This window comes from Gouania willdenowi, chromosome 20 (genome assembly GCF_900634775.1).
Source record: "Gouania willdenowi chromosome 20, fGouWil2.1, whole genome shotgun sequence".
Classification (NCBI taxonomy): domain Eukaryota; kingdom Metazoa; phylum Chordata; class Actinopteri; order Blenniiformes; family Gobiesocidae; genus Gouania; species Gouania willdenowi.
Genome location: NC_041063.1, coordinates 5,116,063 through 5,138,064, shown reverse-complemented (window position 1 = coordinate 5,138,064; position 22,002 = coordinate 5,116,063). Strand labels below are relative to the sequence as shown.

General features: G+C 37.4%; 1 protein-coding gene across 2 annotated transcripts; it reads left to right on the top strand.

Annotated features, from left to right (window-relative positions):
• The first annotated feature begins 570 nt into the window (after positions 1–570).
• Positions 571–19,471, top strand: LOC114454481 (copine-3-like). 2 transcript variants are annotated; one of them, XM_028434983.1, is made up of 17 exons: positions 571–673; positions 1,915–2,079; positions 3,234–3,413; positions 4,955–5,029; positions 5,116–5,187; positions 5,789–5,869; positions 5,962–6,051; positions 11,418–11,516; positions 11,597–11,683; positions 12,751–12,810; positions 13,915–14,048; positions 14,402–14,456; positions 14,572–14,623; positions 15,060–15,193; positions 17,535–17,771; positions 17,890–18,005; positions 19,048–19,181. In XM_028434983.1, the coding sequence occupies exons 2-16, from the start codon at positions 1,921–1,923 to the stop codon at positions 17,998–18,000; spliced, it is 1,626 nt and encodes a 541-aa protein (XP_028290784.1). In that variant the 5' UTR covers positions 571–673; positions 1,915–1,920; the 3' UTR covers positions 18,001–18,005; positions 19,048–19,181. The 2 variants fall into 2 exon arrangements, with proteins under 2 accessions (XP_028290784.1, XP_028290783.1); XM_028434982.1 differs by lacking the exon at positions 17,890–18,005 and having other exon boundaries at positions 19,048–19,471.
• Positions 19,472–22,002: the final 2,531 nt, after the last annotated feature.

The window sequence follows — 22,002 nt, the reverse complement described above, 5'->3', positions numbered from 1 at the left end:
ACATAAATAATAATATTTAATTTGAACAACTTTACTCTCATTCTTTAAGTTACAGGGGGTTGCTGAGATTTTCCTGCTGCATTTTATATGTATTTTGTCAGGTCCAAAATGCAGCTTTCAAAACTTTTGTTACAGAAATTAGAAATCATAAAAACAGATTGGCACATTTGTTATTTCTTTATTTGTGAAGCAAAACACTCCCATACACAGTCTCCAAATGTTGCAGTCAAATTGTTTTTAATCAGCAAAGATTTGTAACACATTTGTTACTCTTCAATATTGATATTGATCCCACAGTGCATTCTCTATTATATTATTATCCCCCAGAACGCGCATGCGCAGTTCCAGCATGTGAAAAGGCTCATTAACTAGGCTAAAATGTCGCAGAAAGGAACTAGGATGTGAAACAAAACAAAAAAACAAGAACATAAACATTTGTGTAATTATCTCAGGTCGACGGGACAGGTTGAGATAATTTAAAGAAAGAGGAACACTGTAGCCCCAAAGAAGCCCAGAAGATGGCGGTATTGCAGCACCTTGGATACAAGCTACCATAAAACACCACAGAAGAAGAAGAAGTAGAAGGAAAAAAAATCCAGAGAAGAAGAAGAAGAAAACGGACGCGCCCACTTCAGGTTTGTCTTGCAGATCCGCAAGAACAACAAAACACACGGTAATAATATATTATACCACACTGTCTGACTGACATCATGTTTTTGTCTTCATGTCTTTTTAACTAAGGCTTGTGAAATGTCACCGGACACGTTTTTATGTATAATGTGCGACTGGTAACACGAAGTGTCAACGATTCCAGTTAACGGTGTCAGATGAGCTAATACTGCACGTCATATCTGACCCAATTATTGTAATTAATATGAATAAGATCGAGTTTATCTGAGTTTTGTGACGGTTTGTAGCGCTAATACTTGCTAGTAAACCCACAAATGAACGATGTCACTTTTCCTTCTCTACCTTACCTGCCAAAAAGTCGATCTATATACTTTTTTTAGTTCATATTTTATATTTTTCATTCCTATTTTGGTCTGTGAACGAGGAGCTGTTCTGTCTGAAGCAACACAACTTTTACTACACTTTCGTCACTGCAGGTGTTGCAGATCAAGGGGTAATTCCCGCCAGCTCGTGACTAACCTCCTGATTTTCCACTCGTCACATTCAGAGATCTGTCATCCTTTAACTAGCGCTGGTCGATTTTTGACCAAAAATCATATCTCGATTATTTTGTCTAACAATGTCAACATCTAATATAAATATTGATATTTTTTGCTCAATAAAGTCTCACCAGAAAGCCACACAGGCACAATTTAGGACAATGCCAGGTCTGTACGGGATTCATTCTTAATTCTAAACTCAATTTTTTATCTTCAAAATATCTCATCAACTGTTGTTTGCGAGCAGAGAATAATTTGTATCTTTATTTTTTCATTTATTTTATTTTATTTTCATTTATTATTTGAACACGTTTCTTGTTACTTGTCTCGTTTTGTTGCCACATTTTAGTCTCATTTTTCGGTTTTAGGTGTTTACTCGTCTCTCTTGTGTTTTCACTGGTGGTTGCTTTTCCATCTGCTGTTAAGGTTATAGTTGTGTGTACTTTACATTTTAATTGATCTGTGGTTTAATGTTTGTCTGCCACATGTGTTGATGATTGTCTTTTCTTTTTTTGCAGCTAGTCTTAACAAATGAGAAAGAAAATGTATCATTTAAAAAAATATGTGTTAAATACGTCAATGATCAGTGTACGTTCTCAGGATTGCTGCTGAATTAAGAGTTTAAATATGGAATCTGACATAAAAGGAAATAAATGTAACAATTAATCCACAATCAAGACTTGTTTTTATGTTTCCAGCTGTTCTTGTCATATTGTTGTACACTGTTGTGTTGTGTGTTCTTCAGGCTGCGATGGAGGCCGACGGAGCCCTGGGGCCGAGGGCCAATGAATGCGTGACCAAAGTGGCTCTCAGCATCTCATGTGACAACCTCATGGACATGGATGCGTTTTCTAAGTCTGACCCTCTGTGTGTGCTTTCTATGAATACCTCTGGATCCCACTGGACTGAGGTAAATTACAGTTTTCTCATATTCAACACCTTCCTGTGCATTAGTAAAAGCTCACTGAAGTTGCTGCAGCCTCATCACTAATGCTGAGACGTCCGTCACAGAGACACACAGTGGGACCTAACCAGGGTTGGGGTCAATTACGTTTTTTATTTACAATTACATCTTCAATTATCAATGTTCAATTACAACTCAATTATGATTACGATGACCGGCATTTTTTTCCCAATTAGAATTATTATATTTTCCTGAAAGTAAATTACAATTAAAGCTGCAAACAGCAATGAATGGGCCCTGGCAACCACACACATGTTGGGAAGTGGAGCACGTAGTCATGGTAACTTAGGATCAGTTGAAAGCTGTGTGGAATCTACAGGAGTGACTGCACAGAGGGTTTTTAAAAACGACTAAAGTGGGTCTAAAATTGGCAAAAATGACAACCTGTCTGGATTTGTTGACACGTTATATAATGCAGGAAAAACAGAAGACTGACCTTGACCTTAAATATGACCTTGAGTGTAGATCAAGGTCACACAATGAAAGGAAATGTTGTTCAATCTACTAGTCTGAGCACTTTGTGGCCAAGTTATAGGGAAAAACTTTTTTGTGAACTTTGACCCCTACCGATCTTTTTACTGGTAGGTCGTACAGCTTCGATGTAATAAATTAAAATACTCCACTTAAGATGAGCTTTTCATGAATGTAAGCACCAAACTTGTACAATGAATATTTGTAGAGATATGGAAAATGTTGGTTCTGGTCACTTAATGCAACCTTGATCATGACATTTTGGCTCCAAAAAATGTCAACAAACCATCCATGACATTGCCCCTATGAGATGACGTGTGTCATTAGTGCTGCATTAATAGACTAGGAGAAAAATAAGAACTCCTACAATTACAATTACGATTCTCACATTTTGATGCTAATTACAATTACAAAGTCAATTATCTGAACTCAATTACAACTCAGTTATGATTACAAAAGCAACAGAGTTTTTCAACTACAATTACAAGTATGTCATGTAATAAATTATCAGTTACATAATTAAAATTCCCCCCCAATCATTTAATTACAGTGAAGAAACTGATTGGATTAAAACACTGAACTATTGTTGCTAAAAAAAAAAATCTGTTTCTCTTTCATTTTTTTTCCAGATTGGGCGAACGGAGAAAATCCAGAACTGCCTTAACCCGAAGTTTTCCAAGTCTCTGCTCCTGGATTACTACTTTGAAATGGTGCAAAAGCTCAGGTTTGACGTGTACGATATCGACAGTGAGTGCTGTAACCTGCAAGAGGCCGACTTCCTGGGAGCGCTGGAGTGCACCTTAGGACAGGTGAGTCCATTTCGTTTGATTACTGTAAACCCCCCCCCCCCCCCCCCCCCCCCAGTGTTTACAGCAATGGTTCTCAAACTTTTTCTTTGTTGTGACCCCATTTTTACATCACAAATTTTTAGCGACCCCAGTGACATTTTTTTCCTAAAATTAGTTTTTGATGTTTGTTATAGTGTGTCTAGTATCAGTGCACTAAGAAACAAGATGTGCCAGCTCAGATATTTTTATTCTGCATTTTATTTTATATAGATTTAAATTTGAGAAAGTGAAAGTATAAAATACAGTTGCCTGAGATTGTGTGTGGTATTTTCATTTGAAAAAAATAATAATTATTTAAAGCAGAACTAAGTAGGTTGAGCTTAGCGCTCCCCCTAAAGGTCCCTTTTGGTTATGTCACTGTCGTAAAAACTCTGCATCCCCCGCCACCTGCCCCACCCCATATCTGCATGCACACCCTTGCTCTCTCAAGACAGTAGCAACCGATCACTGAAAAATCCTAATACAACAGTGAAACTAAGGGTGCTTTCACACACATAGTCCCATGTGAACAGTATGAGAAAGAGTAGAATAAATGAATGATGTGGGAGTAATACGGAAGGGAGTGTGGAAATGTGTGTGTGTGTTTGTCTGTGTGCTGACAAAGCGACTCTGAAAATGGATGGATGGATGGATATGTGTGTACTGCCTGATGGAGCACTGGGTTGTGAGTGTGTGCGCGTACCTGTTGCCGTGACGACAGTGTGTGTGATTGCTGTGTGTTGCTGCTGAGCTGTCATTGCATGGAGTTGCTCCATTCCTCAGACAAAGGTCTTCTCTGCCTTTTTTTACTGGCTCTGCCATGATATAAGTTTGAGAAAAGTGAATTTGTAGACAACCGTGTGCAGCCACAGGACTGGTCATAATCTAGCATTAGTTTGTATTGTGCTGACGTAAAGCAGCACGTCTTGCCACCGGGTCAGGGCAGGAAAGTAGCAAGTGCAGTTTTTTAGCATCAGCAGAAAACTCTGGTCACCTCCTCCAGTCTGAATATGTGTAATAATAATAATATAAACACTTTTGAAACACTAAAGATGTCTGGAATGAAATTACAAATGCTGGTTGGAAATATCAACAGAGTGAATGAGCTTGTTGACGTTTTTATCCCTCTTGACCTATGACCCCCCCCAAGTCGCGCATGTACACTTCCAGATTTTGAAATGGCTTATTTATTTGATATTGTGTATTGTTTTTCTAATTTTGCAAAATAGATTTTAAAAAAATAATTAAAATTTAAAAATTATATTTTTCATAAATTTAAAAATTGTGTTTTTATGGAATTTTTAAATTTAATTTTTTAAAATTGTAATTTTAGTTTTTGTTGATTAATTTAAAAAATCAAATTCTTTAAAAAACTATTTCAAACTATAATTGTAATCAGTTTTTATCTTATTTTATTGATATTAGAAATTCAGACGACCCCACATGGGGTCACGGCACCAAGGTTGAAAAACCCTGGTTTACAGCCACGTGTTAAAGGGTTCGCTTTGTGTGTTTTTGTTCAGATTGTTTCGTCGAGGAAACTAACGCGGCCGCTCCTTCTGAAGGATAAATCACCTGCAGGAAAAGGAACCATCACTGTGAGTGTTTTTAATTCACGGAGGTGATATTATGGTTTTTCTATAGCTGTGATTACAATTTAATACTTTCTTAATTTTCTGTGTAGATCTGTGCAGAAGAGAGGACGGACAACAGGGTGGTGGCTTTTGTGGTGGAAGCCAGAAAGCTGGACAAAAAGGTGCTGTTAACTATTATTGAATATATAGACCAGTTAGTTCAGTGGTTCCCAACCTTTTTCGGATCGTTACCCCATTTTAATATCACAAATTTATCTTTCATCTTTCCTTCTAGAATTAGCTTTTGATCATGTTTGTTATACTGTGTTACAAACATAGATTAGCCAGGATTAGTAATTAAACAAACCCAAAAAAATCTTATTTATTTATTCTTATTTATTAAACTGTATATATTTTATTTATTTATTTTTTACATTATTTATATTATATTGTGTTATCTATTATTATATATTTATATTTATATTTAAAGAAATAATATAGTTGTGTAGTAATAATGAAAAAAATCTGTAACACTTTTTTTTTTTTCCCAATTCCAAGACATTTCAGGTGACCTCAGTTAAATTCCAAGTAACCCAACATAGGGTCACGACCCTAAGGTTGAGTAACACTTAGTTAGTCTGACATTTCATGTGAAGACTGTGAGAGGTGTGATACATACCTTGTGGTTTTATGATGAAGTTGAGTTTTATCTAAAAGAAAGAAGAAAAAAAATTTACAACATTGTGATCACAACAGTTTGAAGTTTTATTTTTTTTTTCCCAGGACTTCTTTGGCAAATCTGACCCCTTCCTTGAATTCTTTAAGGAATCAGCCAGTGGTTGGCAGCTGGCTCACAGGACGGAGGTACAGAGGCTCACCCTGCAGCTTCATTTACAATCCAACTTATCCGAAACGGTTAAATCAAAGCAGTTCTTTTCACTTGTGCTGTTTTGCAGGTGGTGAAAAACAACCTGAATCCGGTCTGGGTGCCTTTTCGAATCCCAATACAGACTCTCTGTGGAGGTGATGTAGAGAAAAATATAAAGGTACCAACAATTACGCAGCTTTTAGTTTGTGGTTTACGTCCTATAAATATGTATTGTCAAAACCTGATGTAGAAATGTTACTTCTTAACTTTATTTATTATCTCGTCCTGTGTTTATTAGTGCTGGTGATGGTTTTCTGTTCACTTTGACACAAAAACTGGCTTTTAAAACAAGGACGAGTGGGGAAAAAAAAGTGTCTCAATGAGTCGTGAAGTAGCTTCACTATAGAAACACATTTCTACTTTATGGGACGTTATTTGCTCTATTCTTCTCACCTTTGGTATCAAGGGTTATTTCCTTGGTACCTTCTCAGTGTGGGGGTTACCATGACAGCAGCCCTGATGTTCACCCCTGCTCTAATGTTCTCTATAGTGTGAAACAAACAATTACGATTCTCCAAGGTGGAGCTCTGTGTAGCACAGATGTTTTTCTGATTATGTTTAAGTACTGTTATATATTATGTATTGATGTTGAATTTCTTGGTATGGATTTTTGCGATGCTGGTATAGAGTTCAGCACACATGATGCTGGTCAAGATATTCTGGCCTAGAAAAATGTCCCACCTGGCTTTGAAATCATTGGGCCTGTACTACGAAGCTGGAGAAGTATATCTCTCCGTCAGACCAATCACAGTCACAAAGAAACCACGCAGATTTAAGTCTGTCAAGGATCAACTGTAGCAGTGGAGGCAGTCAATAAGGAAACCAGGCTCCAGGTTTTTATGCATCAGTTTTATCTGTTCATTTTTTAGTTTGCACCACAAGCACCGTGTACTTCAATCTCCATTCCACTCTCTACTGAACAGAATGAATGTCCTTATATACAGGTGTACCACTAATTAGCCTGTACCAAGCATGGAGTGACATATAATGTACATATAAAAAGTACAACATAAATATTTACACAAACACTTCCTAACAGACATTATCACAAACACTAACCCTGTATTAATATCATTAATCTTATTTACATCTCCTAAATTATTAAACTGCATATTTACATTGAGCTACACACATCCAGCTCCCCTGTTCCTAGTCTCTGCTTGGTCTCTCCCACCTGGAACTATAAAAAGGTGTCCAAAAGCCCCGGGGAATTCTTTTACCCGAACACCTCAGGAAAGAGGAAGAGAGCATGCGCAGGTAAGCTTTGTTGAAGATCACATTTCAATCACATGCAAAATACCAGAACATATTTAATTGTTTTATCTTTCATGTCACTGCTAAGTTATTTATCAATTAACTGAAATGTATTTTCTGTGTTTATCACTAGATGAATCCTGTGGCCTGAACCATGTGCTTCACCATTTGACCAATAAATTAATTAAACCAATACAACAAAAATGTGTCTCTTAATTTCATTAAGCACTGCAGTTTGTCACAGTATTACAATTGACTCTTTTTTTAAATTACAACAGTTCATAAGTGTAACAGTCCATAAGTAACGTCACCTCGTCGTTACATTTCCTCCCCCTTCTCCAGCAGTACAGTTCCTCAATTCTCATGTACTCTGGAAAGACAGTCTGCCACCAAATTGTCTTTTCCAGCAATGTACTGTACTGTAAAGTTGTAAGGCTGCAGGGAAATATACCAACCAGTATGACGCATATTGGAATCCTTCATCCTGTTTAGCCATTGCAGTGCTCGATGATCCGTCTCTAGAAGGAAGTGACGTCCCAGCAGATAATAAAGTAGAGCACTGATTGCCCACTTCATTGCGAGACACTCTTTCTCCACTGTTGAGTACCTTGTCTCTCTGTCCTGTAATTTACGACTTAGAAAAAGAACAGGGCGCCGCTCTTCCTCATTGTCCTGCAGAAGCACTGCGCCCAGGCCAACACCAGAAGCATTCGTCTGTAGTGTAAACGGGCGAAAAAAATCTGGACTGTGGAGAACAGACTCACTTGTGATGCTGTCTTGAGGTCGCTGAACGCTCTGTCACATTCGTCCGTCCACTTTACTTTGTTTGGTGCTGAGGCTCCGGTGAGTTCAGTTAATACGGCTGCTCGAGAAGCAAAATGAGGAACAAATTTACTATACCAACCCACCAATCCAAGAAAGGAACGCACCTTTTTCTTTGTGGTCGGCACAGGATACGAATGGATGGCATCCACCTTCCCCACACGAGGCTTGACAACCCCCTGTGTCAACAACATGGCCCAGGTATTCTACCTGGTGGCGCGCTAGTGCACACTTGCCTGGATTAATGGTCAGCCCAGCATCCTTAATCCGGTGTAGCACCTGCCGAAGGTGAGCAACATGGTCCATCCAGGAGTGACTGAAGATAATCACATCATCCAGGTAAGCTGCTGCAAACTGTGGGACATCTCTCAGCACATGGTCCATCAGTTGCTGAAAAGTTGACGGTGCCCCCTGGAGACCAAATGGCGTCACCTGAAACTGGAATTTGCCATAGGGTGTTATAAAAGCTGTGAGCTCCTTAGACTCTTGTGCAAGGGCCAGCTGCCAATAACCTTTACTTAGGTCAAGCGTTGTAATGAACTCTGCCCTTCCCACTCTTTCCAGAAGTTCATCAATACGGGGCCTTGGGTAGGATTCAAGCTTTGATACAGAATTCAGGTACCTGAAGTTAATGCAGAACCTTAATGAACTATCCTTTTTCGGGACCAATACCACCGGGCTGCACCATTCGCTGGTTGAAGTCTCAATGATGCCCATCTGCAACATAGAGTTGATCTCCTTCTTAAGCCGTGGCACCAACCTTTCTGGGATCCTGTAGCTCCTGCGCTTGGGAAGAGCATCCTGCTTAAGGTGGACTTTGTGCTGGATCAGGTTTGTAAAACCCGGCTTTTGTTGGAGATCACATTTCAATCACATGCAAAATACCAGAACATATTTAATTGTTTTATCTTTCATGTCACTGCTAAGTTATTTATCAATTAACTGAAATGTATTTTCTGTGTTTATCACTAGATGAATCCTGTGGCCTGAACCATGTGCTTCACCATTTGACCAATAAATTAATTAAACCAATACAACAAAAATGTCTCTTAATTTCATTAAGCACTGCAGTTTGTCACAGTATTACAATTGACTCTTTTTTTAAGTTACAACAGTTCATAAGTGTAACAGTCCATAAGTAACGTCACCTCGTCGTTACAAAGTCACAATTTAGGATTAATTTTTTTAACAATATGAAGAATTAAAATCCACAATTCAGATAAAAAACACTGTTGCTGCAGAAAAAGCAGGAAGGAAGGAATGCAGGAATTGATGAGGGTTAATGCTTAAATTAGTGAGATTATACAATATTTATTATTCTCTTTACTACTTTACTACAGGTCGTTTTCTAAGAGACCTGATTGGTCAGGAGGCAGGACCTTCATAGTCGCTCAGATCCTAGCCAGAACAAAACCTAAGCCTAAGTTACCATGGTGATTTAGCCCCGTACTTTATCCAGCATCATAGGACAGCACACGATTAAATTCTGGAAATTAGCGCGATAAGAGGAAATCCAGCTTCGTAGTACAGGCTCATGAGGTTAAAAGAAAACCGCTGCAAACAACACATACTTAAAATCAATTATGGTTCACCTGGTGGTTGATGGTTACACTGGGTTTCCACTGGATGTGTAACTACTCCGTAACGCCTTCGCTGCTAAACGCAACTGCTTCATAATCCACTGTCCGTCAATCCCCACTGCCTCGATCTGTGATGCATAACTACTGTATTGGGGTCAAGACTTACTCAGGAGATCCCACTAATTCATGCATGATACAGTGAGTTGCAGTGAATACAAAGAGAAGCACAAAGCCATACAAACAGTTGATTGTGTCCTTGGAGACGGGCAGAAGGACATCCACTCAGTCTTGTCCTGTAGATCTTCAACTTTTGTGGAGATTATTGTGATCCAACCTTGGATGAGGTCAATATTTATATGTGAAATACGATCCACTGCCGCCCTGGTCAGGGTGTAGCCCCACCTAGTAGGGTGTCCCGATCCATTAATGATATCTGATATTGGTCCAATATCACCCAGAAAACAAATATCGGATTTTATCGGACAGCATCTAAAATCTCCGACATAAGCGCTCCAATAAGTTTTTGTTGTTTTTGTCCCCGCCCTCAGTTGTTCCCACCATGTACTGACAGTAAAAAATAACTGAAGTGAACTTGAATTGCTGGCTATTGTTTTCTGTTTGAGTAACATCACTTAATCAAGCCTTTTCTAACATTCCACACTACAATAATAAGTCATAAAAGTATGTATGATTCATGCTTATGTCGTATCGGATCAATATCGGTATTGGCCAATATCCAAGGCTGCAATATCGGTATTGTATCGGAAGTGAAAAAGTTGCATCGAGACATCCCTACCACCTAGTGCCTGAAGAAAGCTGGAGATGGGCACCAACGGACCCCCTCCATCAAAAATAGGTCTGTATCTGTTAGAGAGTTCCGGACTAACGGAGTTATTCAGCAGTCATATGCATCAGTTACCCATCCAGTGGAAATCGGGGGTTACAGCTGTTTGTAGTTCTTTTAATACTCGTCTATTTTTTTGGAAGCTGTAGCAGATTTTTTAACAGTTGTTTTCCAGTCTAATCTGTGAGTAGTGACAGTAGTGACTTTCCTCTCGGTCTCCGTCCAAATCTTGTAGCTTCAGCTTTCATTTGATGATTTATGTTTGTTTCCACCCTCTGACTCTGCTTGTCTGGGAAAGAGACTTTGGCTGGACAGTACATGTGAGTGAACTGTGAGCACCTGAAGATGCAGTGTCTGGTGACAGTTTAGAACAGAGGGACACACAGAAGAGTCTGGTTTCCTGGTGAACTCTCTGTTCAGCTTCCCTCCAAAGTTAATTAATCAAAGAAAGGCTGTAATTCACATGTGCCAAACTAAAGGCCCGGGGGTCAAATCTGGGTCTTCACAGCATCTGAATCGGCCCGCAAAAAAAGTGAAAATGACAGAGAAAACATGAGTTATTGTGTAAATTACCAAATAATTCAATTGTAAATTGTCGTTGAAAAAACCCTGCAATTTTTTTCCTGCAATAAATAAATCAAAGGATATTTAAGTAGATATTGTTGATGCCTTCCATACTTTGTGTAATTTTATAACGGCATAAAATTTTGAAACATATCATAGCAGGGGAGTTCACCAGTGTTCTACTTTTCTAGAATATGTAGGTTTAGATTCATGCCTTCATCTATCCCATCTGTGTGCAGAGCTGTTTGTCTCTGTTTACAATCAATATCTGTTTCTAAAGACGTAGTTGGACTTTAGTTTGTTCCGTTTTCCACTGTAGATCGTGTGTGTGCACTTCTAGCTGTGTTTAGCTCAAACTCTTTGCATGCTGTCGTCTAACTTTTATTTGAGTTTCTTTCCTAAACATGTGGTGCTTCACAGGTGGACTGTTACGACCACAACAACAGTGGATCCCACGACTTCATCGGCTCCTTCCAGGCCACACTCTGTCAAATACAGCAGCAATCGCAATCATTTGCAGTGAGTAGGAGCGTCCAACTGTAGAATGTTTGGATGCAGAAAGGATCATTTGGTGCGTGATGTGTTTGTGGTCTTTACAGGCTGAGTTTGAATGCATCAATAGCAAAAAGAAACAGAAGAAGAGAGGATACAAAAACTCTGGTGTGATTGTCATCAAACAGTGCAAGGTAAAGGATGTAGGGGTCTATTCTCCCATCTGGACTTTTTTATGCGCTTGCAGTTACGCGCTTCTCTCCTACGCTTATTTTCCGGTCCAGGCTGCTGACACGCCCACTGCCAAAAAGCGCGTATGTGTGAATGAAGGCGTGTTGAAAGAAAGGAGGCGCTGATGTCATTTTTTTTTGGGGCTGTCTAGAAATCACGAAACATGGAGTTTTCCCAACGCTTGTAAATGTCATTGATAAACAATGTAACAGGTTGATTTGATCAGATTATTGATCAGATTATTGCAATGTGACTGAGTCACAGTTAAAATCTCTTTCCTTGATCATCATCACCATCATCATCATCATCATCGCTGTAAAGCGTGACTGAGTTAAATGCTGTAGATATGAGGAAATAACGCAGCCACACAGCGTCCTGCTTTAATACAGAGGGATGTTTACAGTGAAACAGAACTATTGGCTTCCATTTTACGCAGTTTTAAATATAAATAGTTTAAAGTGACCTGAGTTGAGCCTCATTTAAATATGTGTGGGAATATTTTCTAGTCCATCCTCATCTGCATATGACAGCTTGTTTCACTCTATAGTGGATCAAACTGTGGCTTTACGTTGGACATAGTATGAAAATAGTTGAATCACTGTGACCAACGTGGACAGAAGTCTGTGTTTGTCAGAGTTTTAATTAAACTCACAGTAGCAGCTGAGCGACGCACGAGTCCATGTGGCTTCAAATGTAACCAAGTCCATATTTTTAGTGCAGTATAATGTTTCACCTTATCGGGGCGCTGCACTTATTCCACACCGGAGAATGTACGTAAGCCAGATTTGAATAAGGAACACCCACATTTCAGGGCTGCTCCATCCAGAGTATGTTACTAGGATGAAGGTGCATAGTGACTGATTTAAGTACAGTGGGGAAATAGCGCGCAGCCAAAAACTGCGCCGCTGTGCGGCTTTTTGGACTTACGCACATGGGAGAATAGAGCCCTTACTGAATAGCTGCACACACCATAGTCACTCTACATGTTCAGATATGTGGATGATGACCTATTATGTGTATTTCTTTGCAGATAATAAAGGAGTATACTTTTCTGGATTACATAATGGGGGGCTGTCAGATTAACTTCACTGTAAGTACCTGATATTCCTCATTCTCATGAGCTGCATCATTGCCTGCCTTTAACATGTGACATACAATAGTTCACACGAGTTAAAGTAGGTAAAAGTATTATGTTAAGGTTTCATTTGTTCAGACAACTGTTTTTCAGGAAATTGACTTTGATCTCCTGACTTGTTTAAACTGTCAACTATCAGTCTACTTCAGAGGCAGCTGCTGATTGCTTTGATGTCTCCTTGACTTCTGTGTAATAATTCCAACAAGTTATTTTTTAACAATACGTTAAGGTTTCATTTATTCAGATGACACTGATAGTAATGAGGGTTAGGACTATATACGCTCAGGATTCATATGTACAATTTGTGTTAAATCTATTTGTTTGTTTTTTATTGTATAGTGATGAGAACATGTATATTCTATGTTTTGTTTATATTGTATTGATGTTGATTCTGTTGTGAAGTTTGAGACAGAGAATTAAAAGACAAAAAAAGAAAACAATTAATAATTGTTTCATGTTGTAATAGAGGGTATTTTTGCATTTTTTTTGTTCATAAAAATATTTGTCTTAAATTTTGGTTTTATATTTTTTAATCCATGTGGTATCGTAAATGCCACATGGAGGGGGGGGGATTATTGTGGATTATGATTTAATTCTTAGATTTACAAAGATCTGTTATTTACATTTTACAAATAGTAAAACAAACCAGGTGAGTTCTTCTAATTTGGATAATTCAATTACACTAGACCAGTGTTTTGCAAAGTTTGGGTCGTGACCCCATGTGGGGTCGCCTGAAATTTAAACAGGGTCTCGTGGAATGTGTTCAAAGTAATTACTGCACTATAAAATATTTAAGGTTTTATTCAAAAGAGAAGTCAAATAATTCAGCAGTGACTGATTTTAAATTAAAGATCAGTAATCATTGATATTTAAAAATTGTTTTGTAATCAAATAATTGCTTCAATAATCAGAATCTAATCATGAAATCTGGCTGATTTACCACCTTTAATTAATGCTATTATGTGTTTTTTAGTGATTAATTATTTTTAGGAGTCGTTTTTTGTCTTTTATGATTTACTTTTGAAATATTCCTGTGACTAAAAGCTGATTTTTACTCAGATCGCTGTTGATTTCACCGGCTCTAACGGAGACCCCAGGACTCCTCAGTCCCTTCACTACATCAACCCTAATGGATATAATGAATACCTGGCTGCTATCTGGGCTGTGGGTAACGTCATCCAGGACTATGACAGGTAAGTACTTATAACAGAACTACTGCTAACACCAGTGTTTTGGTTTTTATTAAAACCAGTCTGAACTGGTGCTCTGACTGCAGACAAAAACTACATTGTGCTTCCAGTAGGAAACTGTTACTGACTGGTTTACTGGTGCAATAATTTAATGAATGTTTTTGCCTGGCACGTAACAGATTTAAACATTTTAGTGTTTAAGTTGACTTAAAGCCAAAAATCACTTAAGCCCAGATTTAGTAATGAGTTAGGAATGAATGAAATCATGACGAACACAAAGTATCTCGTACTGCTACAGACTTGCTTTGAATTCACTCTGTAAGTAAACTCATCTGTTTTTATTTTATTATACTTAGTGACAAGATGTTTCCTGTTCTTGGTTTCGGAGCAAAGATTCCTCCCACCTGGCAGGTGACTTAATTTAATACGATCGATACAATCAATGATGAGTGTGTTTCTGAGATAAAGTGGTAAAGAACACTGATGCTGGTTTGGGATTTTAATGGTACATAGTTTGTGTTTACAGGTCAGCCATGAGTTTCCCATCAACTTCAACCCAGAAAATCCCTTTTGTGCAGGTAAGAAATGAAAGGTTTCACTGTTTAATAAACTGAATGTTTATTAAACAGAAATTTAAGCTACTGTGAAGTTACTGTTGCACTTTTGCTTAAACCTGGGTTAAAGCTTGAACTTTACTTTTATTTTGGGATTGTTCTATGCATTTTAACTCTTGAGGACAATCACAGCAATAAAGTGCACTTTTGACAATATATCTGATGTCTGCAGTCATTTTTACGTGCATTGAAAAAAATAAATCGAATTGAAACTCAAATTTTTCTTTAAAGAAATCGGAGATCTTTCTTTTAAGCAGAATTGCCCAGCCCTAATTGAATTTCTCGTTAGGATTCACCTACATGTAGTGTTTTGACGTGTCTGTGTTGTTGGGTTGTCCGTTTCATGCTACAGTCATGATTTAAACCAGTGTCTGTGTGTGTGATGTGTGCATGTTTTCAGGTATAGAGGGTGTCGTCGCTGCTTATCAGCAGTGTTTACCTCAGGTGAAGCTTTACGGCCCCACAAACTTCTCCCCCGTCATAAACCACGTGGCTCACTTTGCCAGACAAGCCTTGGAGCAGCAGACGGCTTCTGTGAGTTCATCAACGTCTGACAGACTCTGTGTTTTTCTCCTGGACAGACTCAGGGAGGGTGAATGTGGCGACATGTAGCTAAAGGTGTAAGAAAAAATTGGTTTGGCAATATTTTGTGATATTTCACAGCGCGATTATCATATCAATCCAAAAAATTTCCAATATGCAGAGCACTTAATGCCCGTGACTAGGTGTCATTGAACGCACCATCAGACCTTGTTAAACTTCCTCACCCCTCAATGCATTTAGCTGGAAGTTTATTACACTTTATTTTCATAAAACTACTGGGCACTTTTATAGATGTATGTGATTAGTTTTTTAAAGAATTTAAGAACTTAACAGAATCAGAATCTATTGTAGAAGCAAAAGTTAAACTTTTTTTAAATATTTTGACATACACATACCACTTGTTTTTGATATTTTTATTTTATTTACAGTTTGTTACCATTTACTTGTTCTCGCAAGTTCCAAAAAAATTAAATAAAGTGAGTGTTCATCTGCTCAGCCACCATTCAAAACGTTCTGATGTTTGTTGGGAACTCAAGACCTGCTGATATGAAAGATTGTGTGTGTTGGAAAAACCATGTAATAGCGCTACCATATCCATAGCGCATAAACTCCCAGTCACTAGGTGTCAGTGAACGCACCATCAGACCTTGTTAAACTACCTCACTCCTCAATGCATTTTAGCTGGAAGTTGATATGGTTACTTATTTTTTTTAAGAATTTAAGAACTTAACACAATCAGAACAAGTTAACTGAGGTGCTAGCTACTACATGCTTAGCATTAAAGTGGTAGCGGAGGCTGCAAAACTTTTTTTTTGCACAATTTTCACACATCTGGGCTTTTGTTTTCCATTCGTTGTTTTTATAAGGTAAAATTAATGCCAACAAAGCTAAGAAGCTCGGTAGTCAGCTGTCTTGATTTGTAGTCTGTGCATCAGTATTATGGAAACTCTTGAAATGAGAAAAGTTCCACACTGTTTGGAGTGCAAGAAAAAAAGCCATTAACTGCTTTATTTTTTTAGTGGGTTATTTTTCCTGTAATTAATTAATCGCAAATAATGCATTAAAGTGACAGCTGTTGCATCTTGGGGTGTGGATGATGATGACAAAAAGGTGATGTGAAAGAAGTCTTTGGGACAACTGATTTGTAAATAATAGGCAGTTTATTAACACAATCAGAGTTCAAGACAAGTTAAGAAAAGTGAGACATGTGAGAGCTGCGGCCGGATCATTGCAAACTTTGCCTGGTCAGGGAAATATCCTTCGAAAGCGTAACTCCAAAAATACCTCATTAGCCTATAGGGAATCAATTTACTCTGGACAATATGACAGAGGAAACAGTCTGTCAATCAAATTGTTTCTTGAACCGGATTACAAGCCCGTCCAGCTCTGGCAGATTATGTATATTAACGTAATTGTCACACATCTGGTATTCTTTTCTACGGAATCAGTATGTCTTACTGCACACACCGAACAGCAGAATAACATCCTCTTCACCTAGGAGAGCTACACATCATGTTAGTGTCAGTTCACACATCCATAGCCTTAAAATGTTCTGCACAAAGATAAAGTCTGGAATATGATGATGTTCCCACATCATAAACAGTCTCAAATTCTTATGGAGAACATCATGGTATTATTACTTAAATCAGGGCCACTCATATGCATTTTTGGCTAGAGTCAATTTCTTTATTCAGAAAGAGTATAAACATTTAATAGGTGTGAAAAAGAGGAACATAATACACATCACAGCTCTGATAAACATACCACTTGTTTTTTTATGTTGATACTTTAATTACAGTTAGTTACCATTTTACTTATTTTTGCAAGTTTAGAAAAATGAAATAAATTGTATTTTATACCATTTTGTACTTGATTTCTTTTTTTTTTTTAAACCTATTTAGCAAACCTTAAAGGTGCAAAGCCCAAAGAGCTTGTATAAGAGCTCCACCCATTTCAGCAAACACAAACAATTTGAAATAAGGTCTAACAAATAAACAAAAAATAATACATAAACAAATCAATATCAATATAAACAATGAAAATAATCAACAAAATATTAATTGAAAATCAAAAAACAAATACAAAATTAAAACATATATATTTATACACCCTTATACACATATAAATATAAACATACATATTAAAGGGAAAGAAGAAAAAAATTTAAAGGTGAAATTTGTAATCATTGATATTGTGATGAATTGTTACATATATTGTATTGGGATATATCGTATCGTGTCATGCAAATCGTGAATCTTATCATGGGATTCATGGCAACGCACACCCCTACATGTATACTAATGATAGTTCTTGTTTTTTCCTGGTATCGCAGCAATACTTTGTGCTGCTGATCATCACTGACGGAGTGATCACAGACATGGACGAGACACGCAACGCCATCGTTAACGCGTCTCGCCTGCCCATGTCCATCATCATCGTGGGCGTGGGCGGCGCTGACTTCACCGCTATGGAGTTCCTGGACGGAGACGACGGGAACCTGCGCTCGGCCACGGGCGAACCGGCCATGAGGGACATTGTGCAGTTTGTGCCGTTCAGACAGTTCCAAAACGTGAGTCGCCGCACGTGATCGTTATTGTGCTGCGTTTGTGTAAAGCGTGCATGTGCTGAGCTGCTTTAAAAATATTACGCCACGATATACGGTTTGAATTTTTCACGTCTTATTGCAGGCGGGCACTGCAGCGCTCGCTCAAAGCGTTCTGGCTGAGTTGCCTGACCAAGTGGCCTCCTTCTTCAATTTATTTCACCTGAAGCCCCCCAACGAGCCCAGCCCTGCCTAGAACACGTAGGAACCGACCCGCGTCCCTCCCCGCTCCTACCTAGATCTTGACCCAGACCCAGAGTAATGCATGATGACATAGACGCTTTGTGCTTTCTCTGATTTAACAGTCTCAGCTCTGCAGTGCTTTGCTTTGTGGCTTTGTTTCATTAGTTTGTATCTAATCTTGTTGGCTTTTCATTTAACAGATGCATTTTTGGCATTTTGATAAACTTGCTTTGCTCCCATTCTTTTACATCTAATCAACATGAAGTCAGTCACATAATTATTCCCTGTTCATTCAGAGTGGCTAATGTAAACATGTTTGAGTGATGTATTTTTATTTAGAGCAGCAAAAACTTTAGAACTGGTTCACGACCCAGTTTTAATATCACAAATTTAAGGAGACCACAAAGACTTCACTTTTCATTCTAGAATTCCTTTTTTATACTGTGTTACAAACACAGAGTAGCCAGGATTAGGGATTTTAAAAAAAAAAAGTATATATATGTTATATTATAATTTTGTTTCTTATGATATTCTGTTACATATTCATAATTAATTGAAATCTGATTTGAGAAAGTGAAAATATAGGATATAGTTGTTTTAATTTCGAAAAGAATAATATATTAGTAACTTTGAAAACATTTTTGTATATTTTATTTATTATATTATCTTTTATATTTATTTATTATAATATATATTAATTACTATATTATGTATATATTTTTACATTATGTATAAATATTATACATTATTGATATTTTTATTATTATTCATATTTATTATATATAGATTTAGATTATATAATATTTTAACATTATATTTGAGAAAGTGAAAATATAGAATACAATTTAAGAATTATAATTAAATAACCCTGTGTTAAAGAATGGACGTCTTGCTTATTTTATTATTTTCTTGTCTATTTTATTTCCAACACGATCATTATGCGTTGATGTGTGATTTGTGGCTGCTTTTCTTCCTTTAATGTTTTTAATTGAAACCTATTCACGTACTCATCATTATCATCATCATCCTCAGTCTGATCCTTTGTGCTTTTCTCTCCCAGTGTCCCCAGGAAGCGCTGGCTCAGAGCGTGTTGGCGGAGGTTCCCACTCAGGTGTCCAGCTTCTTTAACAGCATGAAACAGAAGCCTCCTCATGATGATGCGCCTCCCTCTGACCTCTCAGCCTCAGCCCCTCCACTGTGATGCTCCACCTAAGCTCCTCCTACTACCAAACACCTTTTTTAGAGATTTTATTATCATTTAGTCTTTTAGCTGTTGCTTCTAACTAAAGGTTTTTGCCCCATGTTTAAAGAGCTATAGTGAAAAGCTCAAGTGCCAGAATGAACAAGATTTCAACGTTAATTCATTGTTAAAGGATTCACCTCTGTTTTTACTAATGTGGCCTAAAATCTTTGAAATGTACTTATTAGAAGATGTACGCCGAACAAAACACATTATTTTGCACCATATTCATTTTAACTTTTAAAAAATGTGACTACTTTACAGTTTTAGAGCGTGTGTTCCTCCATCTTGAAATCATGTGATTGATGATGTCACACGGCCCCACTGCCTGTAAACATCCTATTGTTTTTTATTGGAGTGAAACATTCATCCTGATTTTTACACTATGTAGCAGCTTTTTAGATAATTTAGCAGATTTTTAGGTAAAAAATGACAACTTGTGCTGCTTTTGGTTGCTCTAAAAAAAAGTCTTTTGTTCACCGAAAGAGGACAAAAACAGTTGACCCGAAAAAAAAAAATCTATGACTACGGGGTAACAGTCCCAACTCTGCGGTTTGGTAGTAGACATTGAAGCACAGAAGAAGAGCTCTCCTAAGGGACCTTTACTCTCCCTTAAACAGTATGCTGACGCGCTCTGGTGGCTGAAGTTAGGCAAGTAAATCACGGACTGTTGAAGACACACAGACCTGGAGGAGAGAAGTCCTTCATCAGTCAGTTTACTCATTAATTTTAGCCACCAGAGCATGTCAGCGCACTGTTTAAGGGAGAGCAAAGGTCCCTTAGGTGAGCTCTTCTTCTCTGCTACCAATTTGCAGAGTTGGAGCTGTTGCCTCCTGCGGTCATAGATTATTTTTTTTCCGGGTCACAACTGTTTTTATCCTATTTCGGTGAAAAAAAGAGGTTTACATCGACATCTTTAACTTTTCATGGTTTTCTACAGCAACCAAAAGCAGCAAAAGATGTCATTGTAACTGAAAAAGCTGCTAAATGATCTAAAAACAAGTCCAATAGAAAACAATGGGATGTTTACAGGCAGTGGGGCCGTGTGACATCATCAATCACGTGATTTCATAAGATGGAAGAACACAGGCTCTAAAACCCAAGTTAATAAATCAAATATGGTGCATAATAATGTTATTTGTTCGACATAGATTTTCTAATAAGGACATTTCAAAGGTTTTAGGCCAGATTTGAAAAAACAGCGGTGGATCCCTTTAAGATCACAAAAAGTGAGGCAGCTAATGTCGGCCATGTGTTCAGTCTGTTTGTTCCACGTACAGAAAGGAAGGGCTGCTGTTTACCTCATCATCATCATCATTTCATGTTTTTATAAATCCTGTGTCCGTTGGGCCAAAAACGATTCATCTCCTACAATCCTGCAGCAATGCTTCACTAATGTTTACAGAACCGACCTGTATATAATAAGCTCTTTGTGTGAACAAAGAAATTTTTATAGATCAGACAAAAAAAACCAATCCTTTCGTCTTGGTTTTGTTTTTAATTTTGATTACTTTTATACAAAGACAGAAAATCAATCCTAATGTTCGTTTTACACAGTTTAGGTTAGACGTTCACCTTTGTCTTAACGTTAAATATGAACTCACTTTACAGATTGATTTTTAATAAGTCCTTCTACATTTCATGTTGTTTAAATGTAATTGTTTATTCGTAAACCTATGGCATTGCCTTATGTTGTATTCTGCCGTATCATACATTTGTATGTAATGTAAGAAAATATTAACAGGCATACTAGACAAGCAGCACTTGTCCATTTAAAAAGAGAACATATAAGTGAAAATATGTAATTCAAGTAGCATGTTTATCCTAATGATTTCATATCTTAAGAATAAAAGACTGATGAAATGTGTGCGTGCAGAGTGTCAATCAAAAAAAAGTTGTATTTCAGAAACAAATGGTGAACGTTTCCATCCACAGGTTGAAAATACATTTAGAAATAATAAAAAAAAAATGCTCTTCAGTATAAAAATGTTTTTAATCATTTTCTCCAAAGGCTCCTGAAAAAAATTGTATTGGATACATTTCTAATCTTATTTTTGCCTTATTTAGACCCACTGAAAACATGTTGAGAGTCTGGTTTTATAGTAAAACTTATAATATATAGGTTTCTTTTTTCTAAATTAAGTTTAACTAAAAAAAAGAAAAGAAACAAGTATTTTATTCATATAAGACAAAATTAACTTGCTGGATTTGTTAAACAAATACATTTATGTTCAAACATGTCTAGTGCACAGCACACGTGTCAAACTCAAGGCCTGGAGCCAAATCTGGCCCTTTAGAACAGTGTTTCTCAAGTGGGGGTACCTGTATCCCCTAGGGGTACGCGATGGCACTGCAAGGAGTACTTGAGAGAAAGAGAGAGATTAAAATGAACAAATAAAGTATCAGTCTTGGTCCCACCGCTGGTGTGTTTAGACTAGAAATGATAAAAACTATAGAAATAAATCTTTTCTGGAGCCACTAAATCAGTGTTTTTCAACATTGGGGTTGGGATCCCATGTTGGGTCGCCCTAAATTACACAAAATAAAGATCCTGCAGAGACGGATATCTGTCAGTTATTGCTTGGATATTGTCAGTGCCTTACATATTTTACATATCAGTTATATGTGAAAATCTTAGATACTAAGTCATAATTATAAGATAAGATAGTATGTCATAAATTAATTATGATTTAGTATCTCATAAGTATTTATTAAAGGTTTATTTTGTACAGACAGTGTACAGGAAATATGCACAAAATATACAGTGAAAACATG

Bases quoted from the DNA above. Each gene is read 5' to 3' on its own strand.
- LOC114454481 (XM_028434982.1), top strand. From the start codon at position 1,921: ATGGAGGCCGACGGAGCCCTGGGGCCGAGGGCCAATGAATGCGTGACC. The intron at 2,080-3,233 runs GTAAATTACAGT...TTTTTTTTCCAG, and splicing joins CTGGATCCCACTGGACTGAG to ATTGGGCGAACGGAGAAAAT. The intron at 12,811-13,914 runs GTAAGTACCTGA...ATTTTTACTCAG, and splicing joins GCTGTCAGATTAACTTCACT to ATCGCTGTTGATTTCACCGG.